General features: G+C 44.2%; 1 protein-coding gene and 1 long non-coding RNA gene across 15 annotated transcripts in view; one reads left to right on the forward strand and one right to left on the reverse strand.

Annotated features, from left to right (window-relative positions):
• LOC143373001 (uncharacterized) overlaps positions 1–19,819 on the forward strand; it is a 107,596-nt gene that overhangs the window by 86,606 nt on the left and 1,171 nt on the right. The window lies entirely within an intron of this gene.
• The window catches only part of Cic (Putative transcription factor capicua), a 74,460-nt gene that overhangs the window by 5,288 nt on the left and 49,353 nt on the right, over positions 1–19,819 (reverse strand). For 8 of the 14 annotated variants that reach the window (XR_013086404.1, XR_013086403.1, XM_076819709.1 and 5 more), the window contains exons 2-15: positions 12,058–12,344; positions 8,417–8,808; positions 6,392–6,956; positions 6,035–6,316; positions 5,722–5,830; positions 5,408–5,614; positions 5,224–5,339; positions 4,271–5,139; positions 3,672–3,888; positions 3,222–3,302; positions 1,464–1,747; positions 916–1,326; positions 529–838; positions 132–445 (exon numbers count right to left, since the gene is read on the reverse strand). Coding sequence is in view for 12 of the 14 variants with exons in the window: in XM_076819709.1 (XP_076675824.1) it covers positions 132–445; positions 529–838; positions 916–1,326; positions 1,464–1,747; positions 3,222–3,302; positions 3,672–3,888; positions 4,271–5,139; positions 5,224–5,339; positions 5,408–5,614; positions 5,722–5,830; positions 6,035–6,316; positions 6,392–6,956; positions 8,417–8,788 (4,137 nt within the window). In the remaining 2 variants the exon portion in view is untranslated. Of the gene's footprint in view, positions 1–131; positions 446–528; positions 839–915; positions 1,327–1,463; positions 1,748–3,221; positions 3,303–3,671; positions 3,889–4,270; positions 5,140–5,223; positions 5,340–5,407; positions 5,615–5,721; positions 5,831–6,034; positions 6,317–6,391; positions 6,957–8,231; positions 8,396–8,416; positions 8,809–12,057; positions 12,345–19,819 lie in introns of those variants that run through there. The other 6 variants (XM_076819716.1, XM_076819718.1, XM_076819714.1 and 3 more) reach the window with 6 other exon arrangements.

Consider the following 19,819-nt stretch of genomic DNA (forward strand, 5'->3'; position numbering starts at 1 on the left):
GCGAACGGAATACGTTAGATGTTCTTTAAACGCGTCGCCCAATGCCGTATGCTTTCACACATCGTCTGGGTCATTGTAGGTATGCATGTTACTATGATATATCGCCGGTCATTTATATCTTTAACACTTACAGAATGCAACACCGGAGCAGCGGTAAATTTAGGCATGGTCCTTCCATTCTCATGGATGCTTGCTACCAGATTGCTCATGCTGTATTGAGTACTGTACTGCTGTTCGTTTTTTACCGGCTCTGGTTTAATAACTTTCGGAGATATTGGCATGGTTATGAATGCTCCGCCGGTGGGTTGGAAGCCTGACACTCCAGTAGGGTTGACGGGGCTGTGATAAGGATACGTGCTTGACAAAACGGACACGGTCCCCCCTTTATCCATCGAGGCGTGATGATACTTGGTCGTGGTCTCTATACCTGTTGAAGGTATTCGTGCTAGACAAACGGAGAAATAGACGTTTACCATAGTATACTACGCCGCTAATCATCATAATCTCCGAACGGTCGCCAAGACGTACCTTTTATAGGTTTAGGCCTGCAGGTAATTTCTTGCTTAACGTTTATCGCCTCTCTCTTTTGGCCACTCATAGGCGAGAATCGCGACTGCGCGTAACATTTCTTCTCGGCGTCATCGTCTTGCACGTCGTTATCGCTGTCCGTTAATTTGTCCTTACATTTCAAATCTATTTCAGGCTGTGGATCTTCACAGATCACCATCTGATCTTCGTCCGACGCATTGCCGTCCTCCTCCTGCTTTAAATCAGACTCGGTGTTCTCGACCGGCATAGACATTTCCATTATCCGATGTGCGTGCGACTGATTAATCACCTGAATAAGAACGGCACCGTAATGAAACGCGTCGCAATTAAAGCCCCCGCGTTGCTAGTGATTGGAATCAACGTTACCTCGATCGTGGGAGCCTCGTTATAGACCGTAGTAACGGGAATAGTGATTTCGTCGGTGGCCCTTGGCGTTAATGGTATATCGTCTGTCGGTGGTCCCATATCTGTCTCCTCCCCTGTACTGTTCAATTTCCCTCGAGATTCACTGCCTTTAAAGCTCGTCGTGGACGATTTCCGCCTATCTTTGTTACACCACTTCCAATCTGGATGAGCCTTGAAATGCGCTTCCTTCACCTCTGACGCAAGCTCATGATATTTCTGCTTCTCTTCTGGACCTAAGGCATACCACCACTCTCCCAATATTTTCGACACAGTACGATTATCCTGATTCGGATGTCTCTGGTGCACCACTGCGCGATGTCGTTTCGAGAAAATCATAAATGCGTTCATCGGTCGGCGTATTCTATCCTTCGTCTGCGAAATTATATCATGGAATCAAATTCTCAACAGTCATTTCGATACATTATGGTTAGGGCCAAATTAAGGAAGATTACTGTTACTTATGTGGATGGTTTGGTGTTACTTTAGTCACTGTAGTAATCCCAACTTACTTTAAGTGGACTCTGCGGCTCTTTGGAATGCAATGCGCTAAGGGATTGGCTGCGTCTTTTGTTGGCGTTAGCTTCGATTTCCGCGGGCGTCGTCGGTTCCGCTTCAAAGACATCGTCATCTTCCTCTTCAGCAGGAGTAATAGGATCTGGACCTGGACCGGGCCCGTTTTCACCGGGTGTGCTCATGCTAATTGGAATCGGCGGCGCGCTCAATGGTGGACTCAGCGCGGATGGCGGAGGACTTACTTCGGTCTGCTCCAGCACTGTCGTCTGCCAGGAAAAAGCTGTAATGAAATTCGTTAGTTAGTTGTGATGATTGCGGTTAGTAATAATATGGCGATAGCAGGCAACACGATAACATTATCATAATCTATGAAACTAAGTTCGCTGCTATGTCCATATAGAAGTGTGTTAGTGCGTGTGACAGAAACTGCTTTATGAATGAAATTGGCGAAGCAATAAATATCGCAAAATTAAGCTTTACGTAACTTAAAATGTAATGTAAATTATAAATAAATTGCTCATTCACCAATAAGTCACAACGGAGTAAAAATCAGTGGAATCACCCTTCCCCAACATTAAAGTAACATTAAATATTGAATATGATTTGTATTTTGATTAGAGTATGATGATATGAAATACGTAGTTGAAATATGAGTAACAAATTGATTAATTTCGTTTGTTGTAAAATAAGCAATGATGCATTCTGTACTTCTAACGAGTACATATTTCACTTAAAAGAAATTGAATAAAATAGTTTTATGGAACTATAAAAATGCAATACTAACAAAATGTACATTATTTGTATTATTATAACAAACATACCAATGAACTACATTATTGTTACATCAAATACGAACGAAGCTTCTGTATTATGTCTGAAATATGTGCAAATTACTAATACATTCTTTTTTATTTGGAGCATATAAATTAGGAAAATATACTAAATGCTGATACTGTACATTTAATGTTTTTTTGCTGGTATATGATCAGTTTACAGTGGGTGGCCAAATTATTATACTCAAACAAAAAGGTTTGAGATTTTGTAAGTTTAAGCGGTGGAATGGCTATATCTCTGCGAAAAATGGTCGTAAAAAATATTTAAAAAACGCATTTTAACGCTTGAAGCTTCTAAGTAGTTATTTAATCAAGGACTCCATTTTTTTCACCCATTGTGATACTGTTTTATCAACATGAAGCGCAGTAAACGAAGTTTCAGAAATTTTTGCCTAGTTTGAACGTATGCATGGGTCAAAAAAAATTTTCTCCGGTAAATCCAATAAAGTGCTCTTATAGAGCAAACATTTTTCTTTAATTTCGTTTTTTTGGGGTTTTGTTGTATGATTTTTATTGACCGAGTTATTCGCGATCAACGCAAAAAGGGTACTTTTCACTTTGAACACCTACAGCTTGCGAACTCATGATTGTAGACAAATTTTCATAAGTGTTTTGGAAAGCTAAGAAAGTTTCATTTCAGAACCTTTAGTTGCTAATTTAAGTTTTTTTTTTTAAATCGTGTTAAATCCATTTTAACATGATCCCAAAAGTTTACGAAAATATTTTTAGTATAATGATTTGGCCACCCTCTGTAGTTTTAATATGAAAATTCATGTACATTTGTTCAATTAATGCAATTAGAAGTTATTCACTCAACGGATATAAAGCGCCATCGTATGTAATTGTGTGTACCATCGGTGACATACTTTACAACAAACATGAGAACAATCATACACTTTGTTTGGCAGTGAGGACTCAAACCTTTTTTCCAGTTGCGCACTGCATTATTCAGTAATGATGGGGGATGGGGCTGGTATACAGGAGGAACATCATGGCTGCCATCTGTGAAAGCCTTACCGTTTAGTCAAATTCACTGGTATTACGGCGATATTAATGCAAAATGGCGAGATTAAATTGATATTAAAATAAGAGGAAGATACATTAATCCATCACGCAAAATAAACTCGTGCAAGGTACTAACAATTTTTCCACTGACATCTAACGCCAAACTACACTGTAAGGCGTAGGAGTTGGAGTTGAACAATAATTCTGAACGTAGCAATACTTGCACACGAAAATATTTCACGCAAAGTTACCGCGTATAAATTAATGGACAAATTTTTAGTTGCACAAGAATAAAAGAGCGATGTAACGATAAAAATATAGTTCGCACATGGTTGACTGGCAATGAGATACACGTTCTCAACTTACACAGAACTCCATTGTTTTTTGAATTTTCTTCTCTGGATGGTTGTGTTTTCGGGATCTGTATCACATGTCCAGGTTGAACAATTACATGTTGGAAGACACTTGTTGGAGTAGGTGGGTTCGAAGCTTCTGTAGCGGTTGTCATCACAACGCTCGTAGGTGGTGGTTGAGTTCTCTGCATATCCATATGTGCGGACGCATGTGTAGCCACTTTACTTGCCTATTAACAAGAACGTGTTATTCACCTTATTTTTATGTATGTTATCTAACATAACCAGGCCCATAGAATTACACAGAGACTGTTAACTCGTTGCGCGAGATTAACCCGCCGTAGACGCTCTGGGTCGTTTATGTCCGTGCGAGTTGCCTCTTTTCTTAAACTTCCTTCCGAATTTTTATTCTTCCTAATTAATCCTTTAAACATTTGACTCAAAGAAAAATCGTATATCAAACTAGACTCTTGAATAAGTATCCCATAATTTTTTCAGACTTGTTGAAAGTCAGAAACAGTTAAAAAAAAAACAGCCATGGACATAAACGACCCAGTGTGCCCACGGAAGGTGTGCAAATAAGTGTGCCCACGGCAGGTTAAGGCTGCTTACTTGTTGCAGAACGGACAATTTATCGATATGGACGGATGAAACAGCAGGTGACTGTGGAGGCTGGCATTGCGTTTGGTGCAATGATGCTGGAAGCTGACCCAAGTGATTCAACAATCCCGGTCTGTACTTGTCGTCCTGATTCGTTATATGGCCTGCTGCAGACACGTCCATACTATTCTTTATCACAAGATACTTTTTATCGTGCTGATGCTGCATCACGTAGATCGGCTGGCTCTGAGTCTGTGGCTGTGCATAATCGACCGGTTGCTCCAGGGGCTTATGGAGGAGAGTCAAGTTCTGGGGCGTTGACGTGGACAGTGGCATGTGAGGCGAGTGGGAGCGTTTCAGTATTTGCGGGCTTTGCTCCGAGATTTCGGAGTGACTTGGAAAACCATTGTTCGTGGTGAGTGCGTGCTGGAGGATTATGCCTTGCTGCTGTTGAGCCATGGTCGTCACGACCGACGGATGCCGCGGCGGCGGGCTTTGCTCCGACCACGGTAAATTTAAATTAGGTCCGGGTATACCGCGACTCACGGGAGAGATTCTTATCACGCTCGTTCCTATACTAGCGGGGACAGGGGCTGTTGGCGTCGGTCGGCTCGATCTAACCACCCGGTTCGGTTCAGGCTTTATCACCTGTTGCTGATACTGAGTAAGAAAAGTGGACTGAGTGGGTGAATGCTTCCATTTCGCGCCAGGCGATATCAATGGAGCTGCGTGATGAGCGGGACTCGAAATAGGCATAAACACGTTGTTTTGGTTGAGACCCAATGGCGGTACCGGGGATTGATTGATACAAGGAGATATGGAAGATTGTCCTGTCGGGGACGAGAAGGCTGGCGTTGCTGATCGAGAGCTTCCCAAGGACACTGCAATAAAAATAAACATATAATGGCTATCGAATGGTAAGAAAATATTCTTTCGCGCGAGACATTATGAAACAGGAAACCCACCGAGCATGTTAGCAGCTTCGGTCTCGTCTTGGTCAAATCGACCAGCAATTCTTCTGTCTCCATAATTTGGAGAAGTGTCGGAGTCTCTTGATGTTTCCTCGCCATCAATTTTACCACTGCGGGAACAAACGTTATTGTATACGCTTTATTAATAATATCTCGAAGGTGGCGCAAGCTTTCTTACCCAGGGAAGGTACTCGTCGGACCTCTAAGCCCAGATCCTTTCAAACTAAGATGACGAGAACAATATCCTTTGCGTTGACTTTCTTTGGAACAGCTCTCTTTGCTACAGAGCCGACGCCACTGTTTACCATTAAACTTTTTCCTAACTCCGTTTGGTGCAGCCACTACGTCACCTTTTTTATATCTATGTGGCGTTGCTGCCTGAGATCTGTTCAACGTTCGGTAAAAAAAATTTCTGCTGTTTTAGTACTCCTTTTACATGTATATCTATTTAAGGTGTTACATGTTAATCGATACTTGTAATAGCAGCGTTACCTGGGTGTGGCTGCTTGAGAGCGAGGAGTTATACTGCGTTCAACTAGACTACTGGTACTTCCCCGACTTTGCATGCTGCTCCTTTTACTGCTCCCTGACAATTTTGCATCTGTCAGTTGAATATATCTGAATTACTATACTATTGCTTTTACTAATACGTATTCAACGCCCACACATCAAGCTACCGACCACTTTGAATAACAGAAATCTAATAATTTTAATACAATAGTAATTAGAACACGTACGCTTTTACTCGGAGCATTAAGCTACTCATTCACTAGAAATACTTGTGCACGATATGATTCCGTCTAACCTGTATCCGAAGGGAATGTAATATCTTCCGTATCTAAGTCATCTTCGCTTTCTAAATCATCGTACGGTCGGCTTCCATTGCTTAATGCTGTGCTGGCAGAGTGTGCAGAGGTGCTCAAAGTCATGAGAGGACTAGTAGCAGTCGTTCTGTAATAACCACCTGTGTCGCTATGAGTTGATATATGAGATGTGTGATGAGGAGTATGATGGAGTTGCAAAATTGGCACTGCAGTTGGAGCTTCCGAAGAGTTTCGATAGCCATGTTCTGCAATTAAAAAGTCCGCTGATCGAGCTTAATAAGAGAGGGACGCATCAGCGAGACGGATCAATTGTTGTTACTGTATAGAGAGGGCATTACCAATTCCTTCGACCCTCGCAGAATCACAGTCTTCCAGTCCCTCTTCCAGTTCGTCCCACCATGGTGGCTGCACCAGTCGCAGGTCCGCGCGTTTCACAACGTAACTGTCGCTCTGGTCGTCTTCCCTCGGTATCTTGACAACAAAACGCTTAGGCTTCGTAAGAATCTTGCACACCGTCCCTTTTACAAACACTTTAGCCGAGTCAATGTGATTGTTTGTCGTCGGACACCTGATGCAGACTTTCGCGTCTAAAGTCACCTGCCCCACGGACGGGCTAGCGTCGCCTATCACATCGTACCTCCCCGTACCCAAAACGTCAGTGTAACGCACTAGCTTTCTCTCCCCGTCGAACTCTATGTAAATCTCTCCTTGAACAACGTTACGAATAACACCCGGATAATAATATGAATCCCTTAAAGCTAACACTCTGTGGTCGCACCACTCACTGAGATCAATAGCAACAGTAGCAGGCCGAGGGCGGGAACGTAAAGGTTCTTCTCGAAGAGAGTAATCCACTGCTGTACTTTGAGGCGGCAGAACTACCACCGAATGTGCCGAGGATATCTGGAAAAATATTTCGCTACGATTAGTGTGCTCTGTCCAGCTTCTAGGAGACATATTCATTTAAATGGCGAGCTTCATCTTAGGATCGTTGGAAAATTCCAATTAACTATACAAGAATGATTGTCCTGCTCTGTTATTTTGTCGAGGAATTCGGAACATCAGTAAGGTCGATGGAACGATCGACTATAAGCTCTATAGAAAGTTATACTTTTACATGTAATTAGCCCTCGGACTGCGGACGGTTTGGTAGACCGCGCAGAAATCGGTGCCTGGGTCCGTGCTAACTGTTCTATTCTACTACACTTTTGACTATATCACAAGTCAAACGATATTTCTTTTTGTTCGAGCAATTCCTTTTTCAGATTTCTAAGCTTCTCTCTATTACTATTTTCTACGCCCAGCAGCGTTACACTAGGGTCCAAACAGACTCAGGCACTGCCAATCGAGGGGTAGGTAAATTCTTTTCAGTAATCCCTGCTGCGAATACTTTGTACGCACCAAAAGTGGTGGTCGAAAGAAAGTTTAAACTATGAACAGTAACATAAGTATCTCTGATGGGCGGGCAAACGAGTATGTTAAATGAATCCAATGTAACAGGGTTTCATACAGCTCTCAATTATCCATCACAATACGTATACTGCCCTCTTTAGTTAAAATGTCCTATCTAACATTTTGAAACAACCGAGAAAATTCAAGTTTTATCATTTACTTTGTACCGTCCTTATTTTCCTTCGTTCAAATTAAAACATACTGTCATTATTTCGTAACAGCCTAATATAATTTTTTGTAATAAGCGTACCGGCAGGTGATGTATTATTAACGTACCAATTAATTAATTGTTTTAGATAGGCTATTATAACCATTTAGAAGGAAGTTAGGTTAACTACATTATATTGCTTATAAATCTTTACGAAGCACGTAGAGCTTTCTAACTTTACTTAAAAGGTAAAAGACTTGTGGAACTTCAAATATTTCAACATATCTCAAAAAATGAAAAAATGGGACAGTTTAACTAAGAATGAAAAGATAGGACAGTTTAACTAAGGAGGGCAGTATATTAAACACATAGCGCAGTTTCAAGTTGATGTTAAGAAAGTAGCAAAAATAAAGCAAGTCGAAAAAGTAGTAATTCTTCTGTCCGCTACTGTATGTTATATACTTTCACGACCAAAGCTTAACAGCTGATCTTACATAGCGCTTTAAATATCCCAAGCGTCTTCCTGCAAAGCTAATAACTCTGACTTATACTCGTTCGCCAATTCGAAAGAATTATACCTTAAAATTTACGTCCCACATGCTCATGGGTTTCCCAGAATAGACCAGTGATAGCGACGCGATACGTAAAGCCTGGTGTAAGTCCGTGATGCATGTAAAAGTACGAGTTTTAAACTTTCTTTTCACCACCGTTGTATCGATTAACATTGAGATTCCTCGCGGCAGTCCACCAGTGACAAACGTACTTGATAACAATCGGATTCCTGCTGCTGCGGCGACTGCCGAGTCGCTAGGGTTGACTGCTGCACTAAACCAGATTGACCGAGTGGCATGCTCGGGGCCCGTATGTTCACCATGTTATTTATATTGCTTGTTACATTGCTGATTTTGTCCATCTCCTCCAGCTCCGATGGATCAAATTTTCGCTTCTTTGGAAGTTTCTTAGCGCTGATCGTTGGATCGGACGGATCCCGCTGCGGAGGCGCCGGAGGCGGGGGTGGCTGTTCCGGAATAGATTTTTCTTCGATCGATCTGCCGCCACCACCCCCGCCCACCCCATATTGTCCGCCGCCGAGGGGGTCCCGTTTCTCGTGCATATCTGAATGAGCAGTCAGCATTTTGGCCACCTCGCGCTGCTCTGTGAAACAGTAAACCGTGCCCATTAGAATAACTTCGTTCCCATCGCAATCTGGCAATAATTTATTTACTTATCTACTCATAAACGGAAAAAGTCCCATTAGTAAGTAGTGGGATAATTAAAGAGTCCTTGTCGAAAACACTGCAAGTGCCCAAAAATCCAATTCTATTTTACAGCATTACTTTACCGCCCCAAACACTAAAACAAAAGTTTCCGGAAATTATTTGCAGCGTGCTGAATTTTTTTTATACACTCGAAAGTGACGTGACGTATAAGTCACACTGGGCGCTAAAGGATTAATATTTTGGCACTAACGGTGTTCTAAGGACCCTTGAATTCACGAAATTCATTAACTTTGAAATGCAAACTTTTCGACTGCTCGTAAGCGGCGGCATTGATCTTAATGATCGAAGGAGTGCAACAATTGCGGCCGTCTTGGATAGCAATGGTAATTTAAAGGTGTTGCGATTCGATCGGCTCGCAGTTCCCATCCGCGGGAGAGCAAGAAAGGGGTGGGAGGATGCAAGAGCTCTCATGCATTTTAGAATGTGTGGAAGTGCGAAGCAAGCACTGGATGGGTGAATGAACTTTTCGTACGTCGAGTGTGAATGATAAGCGATTAGGATAGGGATCGGGGGACTGTTTGGGGCGTGAGGATCGTCTCTTCCAGTGAAATCCACGGCTGGATGGATTCCAGGAATTCGCGTGAAGCTTCGAGCGCTACGATACGCGCAGAATGAGTGTGTAACAAGTGTATCCTGTGATTTAAGACTGCAGTGTGATTATATACATGCGACCCATTTGGCTGACCTGGCGAATTGGGCCAGTGGCACGTGAAATCAAATTGATTTAATTTGTACAGATCAATAATTAACTAATTGAAATATTTTATATTTTCACAGGCTGACGTGCCCAAGCACCTTTCATTTCACATTTCTCATAAGTTAATCCATGTGGTTATTTAAAACATTTATAAAGAATCAATAGAAAACGATAAAATTAAGTCGAAAACAAAGGACGTACAGTGGCGTCGATAACTTCCGAAAAACAATAGTTTTTTAACTGAAACTTTTTTTTTAAGTAGTTCATAATACTATGTAAAGATAGTAAAAAAATGGGAAATCTTCATCAAGCCGTTGACTTGTAAAAAAATCCACAAAATGTACACATTTTCCGAGGGTTCAAACGGGTATACCTCGTTAAGGGGTTACCTACCGTCAGGAGGTAGAAAAAGAATCGATTTTTTGGGAATTTATTTCAGAAAGCACATGCATATTTTTATGCAATGGTTTTTGTATTCAGATGAGGGACACTTTAACAGGTTATTATATTATGTTTTGGTGTAAAAGTATTTATTTATTGCACAATTACAACTGATTTGCCGAAGTAGTTTTTCGACTGCGATGACCACGATTTCTCAAAAAACCGTTTCACCATTCTTTCTGAGACATTGTAGGTTTCTTCTAGACATACAAATCTAGTCTTTAACCGAAGCATTTGTTTTTCCAATGCATAGTTTTTATTTTATGGATGAAAAATGAGTGTTTTTTTTTCTACGAAAATCGATCGTTTCACTTTACCATCCGCCGTTTTGTCCCGGTTTAATATTTTATAAAACGGAACCATTAAAGACTAGACAAACTATTGCACTAATTAAATCCTCTTCGTTTTTTTATTTCAGATAACCCAGTTCCGAATAATGTTGCTCACCGCGAAACGTAATTCTAAAAACAGCTTCCGGGAAATCAGTTGTAATTTTGCAATGAGTGAATACTTTTATACCAAAACATAATATAATAACCTGTTAAAGTGTCCCTCATCTAAATACAAAGACCTTTGCATAGAAATATGCATCCACTTTCTGAAATAAATTCTCAAAGAATCGTTCTTTTTCTAACTCCTGACTGCGGGTAACCGCTTAACCGATTATCGCTGAAATTTTCAGCACGTGTATAATTACTTAAATCTACAAACGGCATCTTTAAATTTTCATTACAGGCTTAGATAAAAAAGATGACACAGCGACCTTCACCATTTTCTTCGCTATTTTGACCAATTGCAATTTTTTCCAAAGGGACGAAACACGTCACATACTAAACTAATCCTTCTAGCTTCTAAAAAAAACTCGAGTCGTTTGGACGAATTTTAAAAAACTTATTCTGTTTCAAAGGGTGTCTCAATACTTTTGCACCGTATATTTGAAGCATAATACTAAATTTCATCGATTGCGATTCAGTCGTCTCTAATTTGTATGCTTTATGTGGCTTAATAAGTAAAGATTATCATAGACGCATATCATCCGTACTCCACAATCACTGCTAAATTGTATTAATTAATAGCCTCGTGTCATTCTCGGAAAAATATGTTGTTGCGGCAATAAATGCTATAAAAACCTGATTTCAGGGCCACCGCCATTGAGCTACCATTTTTGCTCGGAGTAAGTTTGAAGTCTAAAGTGAGCGCTTGAACGCGTCAGCTTGCGAAATTAATCACCACTGTTAAATACTTCGCGAATTATTTAACGCACAAGCAAACAATCGTATGGTGTAATGTCCCTCTTCTGTAATTATTCCACAGCAAGACTTTCTTCAGGTGAACCGGCGCTATTAACTAAGAATCGTTAACACAACATAATCCTTAACAGCTGTGGTGTACAATGGAGTATAAATAAACCACGGGTACAAATGGCAGTGGCTCGTAAAACTTGTTAAAAGAAACAAGGAAACGACTAATCTGCCAACTGGCTTGCAGTAGTTAATTCGTCATTTGAAGATGCTTCCGCATCTGGCAAGATTTTTCCACCCTTACCCTGGTAAATCTTTCACGCGCCGGCTTACAAAGCTACGCACGTTTCGTAACTGCAGCTTGTCCCTCGCGAGAGAGACGCGAAGGCAAGTGGTGAGCTGGCCTTGGCGCGAAATCACAGCCATGCCAGAAAAGTAGCGGACTCGATCGACTCGGCGATGGCAAAAAAAACCAACCTGAATGCCGCTCGTTCAAATCAGCAGGCGTGCCAACGACGCCAAGCACACGATCTTTGCCTCCGTATAATTATTATCAAGCTCACTTATTCGCTAGCTACCTGCTAAAACAATATTTCGACATTTCTACGTACAGCGGTGGCCAAAAGACAGTCGAAACTCTGAACTGCGAGCTGTAAGAAGAATAACGTTCGTCGTCAAGATACGAGTTTCAAACAAATTCCCTTGACCGCCACTGTGCGCCAGATATGCGCGTTTGCATACTCACAGTCCGTACAGTCGAGAGGAGGCTGTGTGCTGTAATGTGGCGAGCTGAAGCTGGGAGGGTGGTGACACCGGCTGGGTGCATACCTCAGCACCCGGCTGTCGGGGACAGGATGCGTCGAGTCTGGGCTCTCACGTCTTTGTCTATCTTGCGACGGGGCTGCTGTTCCCTCTCCCAACTCCAATTCTTCTTCCCAGCCCCAACTGCCGAGCATCCTCCTCCGAAAATTCTCCTCTCAGGCGAACACTTTTCCCTTCTTTCTTAATTGCCTTGTACCTCTAGTCAATGTCCTGCACAACAGAAACGTGTTTCGGCACGGTTACCAAGGGTGGTTGTTCGGCGTATTCGATTCTCACGGGCGGCTTGTACCGCTTATTACGCGCTCCTCCTTAACGGGAATTCTATCGCCGGTCCCTCCCATTGGACCCGGTGACTTTTACCACCAGCCCCTCCCCCATCGATCGGGTATCAATAACGCTTATCGTTAACAGAACCTTCAACCCCCCCGCGCCGAAGATTTATGCTTTTATTGCAAGGTCGCTGGCGTAATAGAAGGAACTTCCAAAGTACTGCCGTCTTTTCGTTCGAAGAATTCTACATGCGTGGTGTAATATCGAGAATTTTAATTATTTTAAATTATCGTGTAGTTTTGTTCATTTAGAAATTATCTGATTCGTATTGGGAGCCTCAATTTATTTATGGCGTTCGAGCGGTAAAATAATACACACGACTGTATTGATCGTGAAGTACGAAGATGTATTGTATTTCGCTCCTCGATCGTTTGTTAATTTGTTACTTGCAGAGTCAGTTGTCGTCGGAACAATAAATCATCGCACGTGCACGCAACGGGATCAATGAGTTACTACGGATTAAAAACTGGTCTCCAGGCGCGCGCGCGCGCGCGCGTTGCACCGAGACGGATGAAATTTCGATATCGAATCGTCGAACAAGGACGCGTCGCGGAAGAATATTCAATTTGTATAATCAGATTTTACGCGTGCCGTTACAAAACGGCCACGGGGCTTATGAAACAACTGTTGCTCGCATTCTTCGTAAACGTTTCTCCTGAAAAGTAGTCCCACCTCGTGCAGAAATCTTAAATCGATGCTCGCAGAAGCGTCGCGACAATTTAGAAACAGAGGACCTAAACATTAATCCCGTAAACTGAATCTGCCGAGTTTAGGATCCTACAGAAGTTATTACGTAACTTACAGGATGTAATATTAATGATAGATTTAATTGGTTCAACTTGTATCTGACCAGACATCAATTATTTACGTGTTGTTATTAATAACGTATATTGCTGCATGTGCAGTGTCATTTACATTTCTATTATTACATCAATATTAATGATACTACTCTGAAATTTTGAATCATTAGAATCAGCGATATATAAATAACTGACATTTCGACGGATATTAAATTTCAATATTTCACTGTATTCTAAGCGCTACGCCCAGCACGAATTTTTCGAACGAAAATATCTAATTTTGAGATACAAATAGCCTGCGAAGTACAACCTGTCTTTAAACCCTAAAGAGAGAATGCAAATGTTTCCCAAAGCCTCTACTAATTCATCAAACAATCTACTCCGCACGAATATTGAAAGCTATACTCGTAGCGTAGTTGTTCAATTAAACAAGGTACACGCAAGTTCGCGCACTACGCGAAACCCCTTTTCTATATCCCCGACTTGATCCAGCGATCGGGCTCATTAACACGCTGATACGCGACAGCGTACCGCGACCGGTCACTTACGAGCGCGCAGGAGTAAAGAAGCCAACGAACCTCGTGCGTTAGCGCTTTAAGAAACTGGCCGATAATTGCGCGAACAGAATCGATATTAGAAGCTCGCCCCGCTGAGCCGCCGCGAGACACACTGCTCCTTTCACGGCACTTGGTGATCCGGAATGATCGTACACCGAAGAGCGCCGGGGCGTCTAAAAATCTCGCGGTGCCGTATGTATCGCCTCGACCTTCGTTGCCAGAGCTGACAGGGGCCGTCTTGAAACGTGCAGGAAAAAAACGAAAAAGCCAGCCGGCGGACACGAGCCGTGTACACAACTCTCGATTCACGTGTGTGCCCCGGCGTAACGAGGAGCGGCGAGGAGATCGGCACGCGCGACATAACCTATTCAAGGAATCACCGCCACCCGCCGCGGACACATCGGGCTTTTCTTTCTTCCGAGCGCGGAGAGAAGAACGATCGCGCTCCGAGCCGGCTGACTCTCACTTCCGTGCCAGCACCGACGAGGATTCCAGGGGCGACTAACGCGAGTAGTCAACAGGCACTTAGTTGCCGCCGTTGCCGCCGCCGCCACCGACACGAATTACGTACGCGGACGAGAGGTACGACCGGCGCACACTGGCGCGTACGTACGTAAACACGTACGTACACGCGGCCGCCAACACACGGGCGGTACGTCGGAGCGCAGGGAGAGCAAGGAGGCTCACGCGCGTCGCGCACGGTGGAGACGCACTCGCGTAAAAGAAACAAACGAACGTGAGGCGAGAGCTCGATAGGAAAGTTTCGAGGTGAGGCGAGGTGAGAGACAAGGTCGATCCTTGCGCGTCGATCGGAAATCACGCGCGGCACCGTACACACGTACCGCCGACGAGTACAGTGCGTCTACCCCGGCGATGATCGCGTCTCGCGGGTCTGCATCATTGGGAAAACGACGGGCTGGAAGCGAGCTGTGATGAGAGAGAGAGAGGGGGAGGATAGGAGGGAGAGAGGGACGAGGAGAGCGCGAGGCGCTACGCTGGCGGCCGGAGAAGGACGGGACGCGTGTGCATGACGGTTCTTATCTCGAGTCCGAGCGAGCGAGACGGTAAACAAAGGGGGCAGAGCGGAGGGAAAGGGAGAGGAAGGAGAGAGAGATGATGTTACCACGTTTCTCCGCTTCCTACCACCTTCGACGCGATCGCTGCACTGACACTGAGCCCCGAGAGTTCGCCCCGTGGCCCGGGTTTCTCGGAGGAAAACACAACGCTCTCGTGATCGGCGCAGTGTGAGTAAAGGACTAAGGGGGAATGCACTAACCTCGCTACTCCCTACCACGCGGCTGACTCACGTTGCCTGGCTGGCCTGTGCTCCGAAAGACTCTCCGCCATTGTGTCGTGTCGTGTCGGTCGGTCGGCTCGACTCTCCTCCTCTCTCTCTCTCTCTTACGCTCCTCTCTTTATCCCTCCTGCCCTCCCTGGCTATCTCGCTCTCTCCTTCTCTTTCGTTCGTTTCTCTTCGCCGCGGCTCTTTCACGAGCCACACTGCCGCACGCCGTGCGTTTACAGGTACGCGAGGGTGGCCGGATGTCTACATGTGTACCGGGACGAAATTCAAAACCTGTTACGTGACGCCCCCCCCCCTCCCCCCAGAAGATACTACCCGCCGGTGTCCGAGCCGAGCTCGCCCATCTTCCTTCGAAATTCTCATCTATCAACGCTACTTGGCTCGTTCCCCCTTTCGAATAAAACAATTCCCGTGTCGGTTTACAGGCGCGCCTACCTACTCCACCAGATCCCGCATAAGAAGGACTCTTCGTTACCCCACTGTCGCAACAAGGGAAAGTAGAATTCCTTCTGTTTCGGCGCAGTTGTTCCTCGAAATTAAAACCGGGGAACGCACGCGCTTCGGAACTGTTTACGCCGTCGTATCTGTTTTTAAAGAGGCAAAAATCCCGGAAGCTACGAACTTCGTGAATTAGAAAGATACGGGATTATCTTTTAATAAAAGCTCCGGCATTGTCTCTCAACGATAATCGATCGTATCATTGGTCGCGGAGAAAAAGTTCGAGCGCGTCCCAGAAGGTGGTAGTGGGGCTCGTTATTATCGAATGCTACTCCGAATGAGTATCCCGAATTTACGGTGCGAGAAGAGAGTAAATAAGTTGGACGCGCAACGGAATAAAGGAAAGTTGTAAATCACAGTGGCCATAAAACTAAGCCCGCCACCTTTCCACGTTATTATACCTGGGGCGGCTAATACGAACGCGAGAGAAATTGCCGAAGCACTCCGGGAGGAAATTCGCGGAAACAAACTAGGCCAGGCAAAGAATTGTAAAAAAGATAACTCCGGTAAGCAAACACAGTAAGTGAACAGCCCTCGCGTAAAATATCGTCGCATTAAAATCGCGTTCAGACGCAAACACGCTCCGCAATGAGCCCGAAACATTAATTCCAGATTCGTAATCGCGATGCGAATGATTCAACCGATGTCGTTGCTCGGTAAACCCGCGAATTCGTGGTGCACCAGCGTATCGTCAAGATTAACTTGCTACCGTCGAGGTAGAAATGAGTCATCGCGTGTGAGTAACATGATAAAACTAGGTTTCTAATTGTTGTATAGTCACACTACGGCAAAATAGCTGCACGTGCGCCATGGAAAGGACTATTTCCAAGCCGAACGGAACGGAGCAGTTTCGCGCGGCGCCGAATAAAATGTGAATTAAATTAGCCACGCAATGTCCGCCGCCACTTTCGGCAGCGTTTCCCGAAATGCCAGAGTTCCGAGCCGGAGACGCGCGCCGGGGAATGGTGTAAATAACATTTAGCCATCTCTGCCCCGGCGTGCGTGCGTGCTTGTTTACATCGATGTGCCGGGGCGACGTGTCGCGTTACTGGTCACTGGATATTGCCAAAACAGGAGACTTCTTTAGGCAAAGGCGAGCGAGGGTCGGGAAGCCACCCCAAACGGAGATCGTGAGAAAGGCCGCTGGGAAGCGGCGTTCTAATCGAATTAGAGCGGGCGACACGGGGAGGCGCGAAGAAAAACGCGTACAGAGAATTATGTTTCCGACGGTAATCGAATTAACGGCGTAAACGTCTCGCGCCGCTAGAAAGTGCGGCGCGCACACGTATCGCGTGTTCGATTTCGCACAGATCCTTGCGCAAGCCTTTTTATCGCAAGGCGTTACGTGCATTAACGTTTCAGGAGGGGGTAATGGCGTAATCTCCATTAATGAAAGGGAGGGGGGAAAAAAATAAAAGAAGAGGAAGAAGAAGAAGGAAAAGGGAGTATATAGAAATTAGAACGACCCGGCGACGCCGGGCTGCGGGATACAATGGAGGAAAGGCCCAGCCAGCCGAGCGCTTCTGAAGTAATCGGTGAGATGTGGATCGCGAGATTGTGGAAATTCGGAAAGTACCGGCTGCGCGCGCACCGGGGCTTGCAACACCGCGTACTATAGCACGTGGAAATTCTCGAATGCAGTTGTACACGAATGCCCACGCGATGTATACGCGCATTATGCAAAAAGTTGTTTGCGCAACGTCTTTATTAGCGGCCCGCTTTCCCACTGTGCGGCAACGCGCGCCACGGCCGGAGAGAAAAAAAGTAGAAGGGGGGGGGAAAAATCGTTTCCACTTTAATTTATCGCGATCGTAACATTATACCATCCAGCGGGAATTAATCAATTTCTACCACGCGTTGGCGAGCCGCTTTCTACTTGGAGCGTTTCGCGCTCCCTAAGGCTCTCCTCGATGGATTTCCTAACAATTACCGCGATGCAAATACGAGGGAGGCGCGCTGGCTGTTTGAACGATGCGCGGCGGCTTTAGTCACAGCGGCGTAATATTCACGGTTCCAACGAACCCGGCCGATTAGGCGTGTTTGTTTACTCGATAATGTTGTTTGACGAGATAGTTCCCCTTCTTTCTCCTCCTGGCGATTTGTAACTCGAGTATGTAATGAATCATTACAGAGTATCGTTAGCATCGACAAAGGCCGATGTTATCCAGAGCGCGGTGCCGATTGTCATCGTTCTTCAAATAATTTAATCCGAGTCAGATCTTCGGCTGAGTTTGATTCGTCTTTACCTTCACTTTCGTGGACGCGAATGGTTCCTTCGAATGATTGCGTATGGTGTGTCTTGCTTAAAATGAAGGACCGTTTATTTTCGCCAATACACAAATAAATTAGAAGCGCTGCACATTGTGCATGTACGTGCTTCGGTAATGGATTTTAGTACGTAAGAATTTTTAATGAAAATTGGTGTATTAACACAAGTGAGGTTCTCAATGGTTATCCAGATTTAAGCATTTTAATATTTAGGGGGATAGGGAATAGCAGATTTCAGGGGGCGTTTATATATATATAAATTATTAATTTTTCTTTTATATTTGATCGAGCAGCTGAGGAGTAACGCTGGGCAAGCCGTGCAATGGATAAGATTTGTTATGATGCGTTTACGGAGGCGCTCGTATCTCGATGATAAGCATTGAGAATGAAAGCGCTATCGCCACAACATTTTTCACTTCAAATGAACTCTGGAATCCACTCCTATTGCCTCGTGCATTACCCTGAGTAACTTAAACATTCAGTAAGAATACCAAAATTCACATCATTCGTTCCGAAGCTACGTAATTTCTTCAATGAAACTTCGTCTAATTCCTCTCGCTGGAAACATTAACATATGCGACAACCCTTTCCCCATTCGTCCCTGGCAACCCCCATCGCTGCAATTATTCTAAACAACCTTCGCAACAATTTCCAACACCACGGATTCCTCGATCCACGCGCAACAAATTCAAGATTTCGAGGGACACGCAGTGGAATAAACCATGCTTTGAACGCGAAAAAAGTAAAAAAAAGGTCTTCGTATATTAGTTTTGGGTATTTGAATCATAAAAGATTTTAAGAAATGACAATCGGGAAACACGAGGGAACCCTTGACTTCCGCTACGCGTACTCATTAAACGTCTTCGGTCTTTAGCGGTGCACAGTCGTGAATTGCAAGCATTTTCCATTTTTTTAAATATTTTTCTCTAATGGCTTGTGTTTCTCCAGGTACGTAACATGTTTATGTATTAATTTTTTCCACATTTCATAGATGAATTTGTTGAAGTTCTTCTCATACTTTCTGTCAGCAGATATTCTAACTTTATCGCAGTGTACAAAAAATTGCAAATATTTGCATGTATCGTGCTTTCCGTATATAATAGCACACATATTTAAGAAACTACTGGTATAAAAAGCATATGCATATCTGTGCATTTTCAGGAGTTACGAAACTTTTTATTTCGCGAAAAAGAAGAGATTCCTGCAGACATGCTCGATTTATCAGACCTGCCAAACAGTTATACAACACTAGAATATCAACAAAAGATAATTCTAGTAGTTATAGATAGCAATTAAAATGAAATTAAAGTTAACACTACTTTTTGTAAATACACAAAATTACAATTTAATTTCTTTGCTTCTGTCCTCCTAATACCACGTACATATCTATCATTCAAATAGATTTCCATTACTTAATCAATAACACTGCTAGAAACAATATTTTTTCGCGTCTCGAAGCATGGTTAGCCCACTGTGGAACACTCACAAACGTATCTGACCCAATTATGTTCGCACCCCACCACGAAAAGGAGCGAACAAAATAATTGTCAAGTGACAACAGCAACCCCCATCTGACCAAGATCTCTGCCCTTAATCAGCCTCCCCCGCAGCCTATCCCCGGGTTACAGCGGGCGCGACGCCACCGCGTTAAAATCCACCGTGAACCGCCGCGGGGGGTGAAAACGTCGGGGGCTGCGAGCGATACTCCGGCGTCTCTCCCGGAAACGGCATGATCGCGCGCAGGTGCCATTCAAGGCTCGGCCGACGGTAACAGCGCCGAGTCCCGTCGGCTCCCGGGGGGCATTATGGTCGGGGTATTAGTTTCCTGACTTCGGAGCGCGGTCGGCGAGGGGATGCGCCGGCTTTTCAAAGCGGCCGCGCGGTATCGGCTACACGAATTACGCGCGGAAAAAGAAAACAGTGGATGAT

This window comes from Andrena cerasifolii, chromosome 9 (assembly GCF_050908995.1).
Source record: "Andrena cerasifolii isolate SP2316 chromosome 9, iyAndCera1_principal, whole genome shotgun sequence".
NCBI classification, from domain to species: domain Eukaryota; kingdom Metazoa; phylum Arthropoda; class Insecta; order Hymenoptera; family Andrenidae; genus Andrena; species Andrena cerasifolii.